At 48.7% G+C, this 6,850-nt stretch overlaps 1 protein-coding gene across 1 annotated transcript; it reads left to right on the top strand.

Moving 5' to 3' along the window:
* The first annotated feature begins 276 nt into the window (after nucleotides 1-276).
* On the top strand, nucleotides 277-6,595 carry LOC118510365 (T-box-containing protein TBX6L-like). The gene is made up of 5 exons (XM_036052074.1): nucleotides 277-867; nucleotides 1,709-1,868; nucleotides 4,214-4,481; nucleotides 4,569-4,706; nucleotides 4,850-6,595. The coding sequence occupies exons 1-5, from the start codon at nucleotides 780-782 to the stop codon at nucleotides 5,585-5,587; spliced, it is 1,392 nt and encodes a 463-aa protein (XP_035907967.1). The 5' UTR covers nucleotides 277-779; the 3' UTR covers nucleotides 5,588-6,595.
* Nucleotides 6,596-6,850: the final 255 nt, after the last annotated feature.

Below are 6,850 nucleotides of genomic sequence, written 5' to 3'. Positions count from 1 at the left end.
AAGTAACATAAAACCAAAAGATCCTTTTTTTTCTTCTCCTACCGAAAGCTCTTAAGAAATTCTTCATTTTAAACTCGCACTTGACGGGGGGAAAAAAACACGCCTACTTTGCTCTTCAGCCACATACTGTGTGCGTGAGAAAGAGAGTAGACAGACCATCACCCTTCTCACACGAACCGCGAAACTGGTTTCCAACCGATGTTGTTGGTGGTGTGTGTGAAGCATAAAAGCATAGCATACATGTACGCACCACGCACCCCAGGGTAACGAGCGAAACCAGAACTTGTTCGGAGTTTATTTTCCGAGCGAACCTTCAACCGTGCGGGTGTGCGTTGCTCTGTGTCGCGTGTCTTGGACGAGCAAGTAGAAGACTGTACAGAAACAAAAAAAAAAACAAACGTCAGCGAACCAACATTTATTAAGGTTCAAGTTGTGACGGACGAGAAGATTTCGGTGGACAGTGATTTGTGGTTCGAAAGTGTTCGTAGTGCAGTTTTGTCTTATTCAGAATTGAACAACAAGAAAAAAACAAAAATCAATGAGTGCATCAGTTGCATCGGCAGTACACTGAGAAGACTTACGAGTGAGAATCGTGGTGGGACGAGTGCAAAAATTGAACGTGGATTCCATTCAAACAACAACTGTTCCTGTTGTGTGAAGTTTTACAAGTGTTCCTGCTGTGTGTCGGTGTTTGTGTGAGCCGCTGAGGCCAAGTGCAACGTTGCAATCCGTTCGAAAGTGCACTGCCATCACCACCACCACCCTCCTGCACGCATAAAATGACCGCCGATCTAATGGATTTACGGATGCACCATCACCTAGCGCTCCAGACGGAGTTCTACCGGATGCAGATGCAGCGTTTGCCAGGTAAGCCATGTTTGTTGGCGATTCGCAGCTACACACCGCTCGGATTGATACATATCGGTGGTTTGGGTTGATTGACACCCGGAGGGGGCAATTCTCGTTGGCGAACTGCAAGCGAATCAAACAAATCGAATCACACGGCGGCCGTGCAAAACTTGACATACCTTACTTAAGCTATCAATCATTTGGACGCCTTTCGTATGTTACGTCTGCCTTTTTTTTCCTGGCAAAGGGACACATACCCAAACAAGAAGACGCCCCCGTTGGAAGAAACCATAGCAATGTGGTGTGTTCGGGAATGGTTTAAATTCCACCACACACCCCTTTCTTTTGCCGACGGTGTTTGATCGATACGCGAGCCGATTCAGCATGGGAAGCCTCTTGGCAGGCCTTCTCCTAGCCGCGTGTGAACCATCAATTAGCGATGATTTGCGATGGTGCGATTTATGTTTCAATTATGTTATCACTGTTATCCGAAGCTACAGATGTAACGTTCGGATTTAAATTCGCTTTCATGCTGAAGCTTGCTTGAAGCTAATCAACACATTCCGTGTCTGGCCTTCTCTCTTCCGTCCCGAGCATAACAAGCGTACCGAATCGGGAAAATAATGACGTAAATATCGGACAATCATTAGCACCCAGGCAATAGAAACACTGTTTGGAGCCTTCTGCTCGCTCAAGCGTTAAGTCCCTCGGTAGCTTGGTTTGCTTCACTCTCTCTCCCTCGCGATCGCTGCTAGCAAACAAATCAAACTGTGTAATGAGTCAGCATGCAACTGGCCGGTCCGAAACCCCTAGCAACGCACTAATTGTCCGTTCGTTCTTTCTCGCTTTCATCCAACAGATCCGTATCCGGCGATGCTACCGGTTCCACCGCCCCGACCACTGATGATACCGCCGCGCTACAACACCCTGCCGGATGTGGACATCAAGCTGCAGAACCGCGATCTCTGGAGTCAGTTCCACAAGATCGGTACCGAGATGATCATCACCAAGAGTGGCCGGTAAGTGTCCGACTCAAAGTTCACAGACAGACAAGCTTCAGACGATCAGACACTTCACGGGACCAGCGAATGACACGGTGGCGCCAAATTTTACAACCCAAATAGCCCACCGACCCGGACGGCACAACCCGAAACAGACCTTGACCCTACCGAAAGCAGGACTATTTTACAACAGCCCAAGCCCAGAAGGAAGCAACCACTTCAATGCAGTGGAGTTGCAGGGAAAGAATGAGACACGAAAAGCAAAAAAAAAGCTTCAAGCTGTCACTTCCTTTCCGAGTCCCAGGCTCCCTCGGCTTCTCAGTGCAAGCCAAGGGCAGGAGAAAAAAAGAGGACCTGTTCCGATACCGACACACAAAACACAGTCCAGGGGCCGACTTCACGGGATATTACAGAGACAATAATCATAATTCTTGCTTCCCTCTCGCCCGGCTGTTTTCCTTCAACCCTGATGCAACCAGCTTGGACTGCATCGGGTGTGAAGCGAAAAGTCGATCCACCTCTCTGGATGCCTCACGAACACCCCCCCGTGCGTACGTCTTGTTAGCTTCACACGTTTTTGAACCGTTTGATTTTTAATGTGTTTTATTGGTGCGCTTCTTTTTGTTTTAGCACGCTCATAAAAACACACACACAGGCCAGACACAGGTCGAGGCGGAGAAAATGTTCTGTTGCCGTTTTTTAACTGATCACGTTGAGACGTTGTTTGACGTGCGGCGTTTGAGCGAACTGCTTTTTTTTTTGTTTGGTTCGGATGAGGTCTGGTCTGGTGTTGCGTGATGCGAGGTCCTCTCTCTGTCTTTCTTACCTTGTCTGCAACTCTGGAATTGCTCTAACTTTACTGCCCAAGATCTCCGGGCAATTCGAGCCCAAAGATCGATCTGTATATAAGTTTGTTTGCCTTTTGCTGGCGCCAAATTCTGTTTGCTTTCAGGCTGCTCTGGAAGAGCTTTCTGTTTGCCTTATTTTTCTTTATTGTTTTGCTCTTCATTAGCTATTTTGCGAAGAACTTGCGAGGAACTTTGGATGATGCTAATGTAGCTTCGGTCCACCCTCTTGCGATGGCTATAAACGCCAGTGATCAGAAGCAGATTGTGAAGAGGATTAGTAGAGGATCACACTTTTCACTTTCTACGTATTATTATACGATCACTTGGTGGCATCTCCGAGTGTTGGCACTATTTGGATCCGACGCTAAAGCTTTGGTAATCAATTATACTGAACAAAACAAATTGATGGCGTGGAACTGATTTTTGCGCACAACCCCAAGAAATCGTTCAGAACAAGAGTCTTGCGATCGATTGGAACGAACTTCAGGAGAACTCGTAAAGACGACCTATTAGGACACAGTTGGACCATCCGCGTGTTGCCTTTTGGTCGGTACCGCCATGTCATGTCGCGCTCATGTTTCCAATCGCTCTTCCCAGTCTCATGCCTCCTGCTTTAGGCCGAACTGTTGCTAAACGAACGAAGTGTTTATTGTCAGATGTCCCAGCAAGGGGTCTCCCGCTCCATGGTGGTTGAATTGGCCGCCAGTCCCTGGCGCCTCACCTCCACCGTCTCCACCCGTACAGGGAACCGGGTCGAGCCGATCGATTATTATCCATTTCACACGATCACCTCGATCCACCGGTCCGCGAGCTTTTTGTTGATGCGCTGATCCGAATCCGGAGCAAGTTAATTTATATACGATCGGATGGATCGACAGCGCGCCGCTCTTAAGGTAGCATCGCGCGAGCGTCTCCGGGCGTCATGGGGAAGCAATCTCGATCAGAATGGAATTGAAACGAAACGGGGGGAAAGAAAACTCGAATCGAATATAGTTAAAATTTGTTTTTACGATCACTCACAAATCATAAAAGCTCGTAAAAGAGCGTCGCCGAGCGGTTTTTTTGTCGGAATCTCCGTGCGGAGATTGAAGCGCACAAGTGGTGTTAGGGGTGAGTCCGGGCTTTGTGGGGTGCTCGGAGGTTTGGCCAATAAAATTTAATTAAGCAAAACACACTCCCAAGGCTGGAGACCGCCGGTGTTCGGTTGGGGCCCAGTTCGTACTCCCTTTGGAGTTGGCCGGTTTATTTCTTTTTTGGTTTCGAGCCGCGATATTTTGTTGTAACGATTGAGCTAAATTGGTTATTGGGGTGGTCGTAAAAACGCGATCGCGATCGACCGCTTTTGTTTCGTGCCATTGTGACTTCCTCCATGGTCGAGACGGGAGACGTGATTCACATGAAACAGACATCAAACGATACGGACAAGAATCCTTCGGCGCACATCTTGATAGCGAAAGTTAACCGGTTCTAATCTTCTATTATCTCGCTCTATTCTCGCTCTCTCTCTCTCTCCAGACGTATGTTTCCCTCGATGCGACTGTCCGTTAATGGGTTGGAAGCGGAGGAGAACTACTTCATACTGCTCGAGATGGTCCCAATCAGTGACTGTCGGTTCAAGTTCAGCGGATCCCAGTGGGTGCCGGCTGGTGGTGCCGAACCGCAGAGTCCCCAGCGTATCTACTTTCATCCGGATGGGCCAGCACTCGGGTCCCACTGGACGTCGCAACCGATCGTCTTCAACAAGGTGAAGCTTACCAACAATACGCTGGACAGCAATGGTCATGTAAGTATTCATATTCGCCAAGAAATTCCTGGGAGTGTGAAGAAATCAATGTCTAACGTCTTTATGCTTTCTTGTTATCTTCAACAGATCGTCCTGACCAGCATGCACAAATACCAACCTCGTATTCACGTCATCAAAGCCTCAGATGCTACCCAAATCCCGTGGGCACCACAGCAAGCCTTCACCTTCCCCGAGACGGAGTTCGTCGCTGTAACTGCCTATCAGGTTAGTATTGATACCTTTCCTCTCTCTCATCAGGAATTTCACCCAGAAATTAGAGGATCTCATGTCCTCCTCATACTTTTCCTAAAGCATCTTAATTAAACGTGTGTCTTCTTGCTTCGTTTTTTCCAATAATTTTCTCTTAGAATGATCGCATCACGAAACTGAAGATCGACAATAACCCATTCGCGAAAGGATTCCGGGAGACGGGCCAGTCACGGTGCAAGCGCAAGGCAGGACTCCTCATGTCACCCGACTCCGGCCTTGGAAGCCGCAGCTCGGAGGAGGACGATGAGTCTGACGGGCAGGAAACGGGCCCGGAAGCAAAGCGTCCTCGCACCAGCAGCCTTGCCGGTTCCCTGTCCTCCTTGGACGACAGTGAACTCTCCGTCAGTGATGGATCGTCCAGTGGGACGAGCTCACCGCTAGTGGTGGATGACTTCGGATCTCCGGTGCGTCCTTCACCTTCTTCCATGGCGGCAAGTGCATTCTACCAGAACCACCATCCGGCGATGCACGCTGGACTGTTTGCCGCCCAGCATCCTCACCATCTGTCCCACGGCCATCCGATGCTACCGCAACCCGGTGGAGGCTCCTGGATGGACCTCATGTTCCCTTCGTTCGCCCGTTCACAGACGGGCGGAGGATCGCCCAGTCTGGAACAGAGCGCGCTCGTGCAGGCAGCTCAGCAGCTGCAACAGTTTGCACGCCGTGAGTTCCTTCCCCTCCCAGTTCCCTCACCCCGGACACCCACCATCAACAGCAGCAGCAGTGAGGAGGATAGCCCAAACAAAAAGCACCAGCAGCAGCAGCAGCAGCAGCAGCATCTTCCCCAGCATCAACTCCCCTTCAGCATCTCCGCCATTCTCGGACATGATCGGTAGACGCTCGCGGGGTGTGAATTGTTTGCACCAACAGCATCATCGGAGGTGAGTGGTTGTTGCTCGAAAGACTGCGTGCTCATGGCTGTGAGCTGGCGAGGGGATCCATCCCCTAAACAGCCCCGAAAGAAAGAACAGTTACAGGGAGGGCAAACATCTCCATCTTCTGCAGCGTGCTCGACGGTTCGTGGCGTGTGTTTTTGTACTAAGTGACTGAGCAAACGATGCGTGCCTGTGACTGGGCCGGATCGAGCGGTGGAGGCAATAGTGGACACCATTGTTTGATTGTATGATCCCGGTGAGCTTAGTAAGAACTTTACTTACGGGGGTGAGACACACCGGGTGGTGGAAGTGTGTCGGGTGCGAACATTTGTTTGAAGGTGTAGAAGCAGAACGAAGCAGCGAGCGCATTTGTGAGCGTTAAGCTCAAACATCAGGGCATCGGGTAGAAGCAGCGAGTGCAATTGGTTAGAACGAAATGCCAGGCGGTGTGGAATGTGACCGTCCAGAAATGGCCGTCTGCTGCCCTATCCCCTGTCTATTCGTTCTACATTTTATGTAATACGATCGATCCAAATTTCTTCATCTCAAGGAATATTGTCAGACTGTTAATTATTTTTAAGGCCAAACACCTCCTCAGGACGTCAGGGATACAAGGCGAAAACTGCTGTCTGGCAGACTTCTTAGGGCCGGTTGTAAGATAGGATTGAGCTTTGTTAGGAACCTCATGCTTTTTTGGACGGTTCTAGTGTATTAGGTTAGCAGACTAGCAAGCTAGAATAATTTATTGGTGTCCCTCTTTAGGGATGTAGATAATGCTAGGGAATCTGAATAGAGCTAATGTGCGTACTGTGTCACGCCATCTTATTTGTTTTGTTTTGCTGTTAGGAAAGTAAGGAGAAATCCAGTAAAAGAGTTAAATGTAAGTGACTATCTCATTAGACGTTAAGGCGAGCAACCAACGAGATGTAGCGAAAAGAAATAAATAGAAATTATAAAACAATTAAAAAATGTTTCAATTTGGTGTGCAACTGTCAAATATCCGAAACAATATTTTAAAGAAAATCTTGATCAAGATCTCGACTAGTTCACTTCGTTGAGCGTTGAACTAGGCGCAACACATAATCTCTATTACGCGCCTGGCGGCAATTCGTTTACTGCTCAACAACAACGTCGTTGATGATCTTACGAAAACAACTCAAAACAACACAACAAACACAACCTCATTTGAATGCATCTGAAGCGTGTTGCCTTGGTGGTCCTCCA

This window comes from Anopheles stephensi, chromosome 3 (assembly GCF_013141755.1).
Source record: "Anopheles stephensi strain Indian chromosome 3, UCI_ANSTEP_V1.0, whole genome shotgun sequence".
Lineage (NCBI taxonomy): Eukaryota > Metazoa > Arthropoda > Insecta > Diptera > Culicidae > Anopheles > Anopheles stephensi.
The sequence above is the reverse complement of the archived record's forward strand: the minus strand, read 5'-3'. Positions and strand labels throughout refer to the sequence as shown.

What these genes read in the sequence shown, in the direction of transcription:
- LOC118510365 (XM_036052074.1), top strand. Translation starts at nt 780, where the DNA reads ATGACCGCCGATCTAATGGATTTACGGATGCACCATCACCTAGCGCTC. An exon ending in ATCATCACCAAGAGTGGCCG is followed by an intron (nt 1,869 to 4,213) that starts GTAAGTGTCCGA and finishes CTCTCTCTCCAG; the next exon opens with ACGTATGTTTCCCTCGATGC. An exon ending in CGCTGGACAGCAATGGTCAT is followed by an intron (nt 4,482 to 4,568) that starts GTAAGTATTCAT and finishes TATCTTCAACAG; the next exon opens with ATCGTCCTGACCAGCATGCA.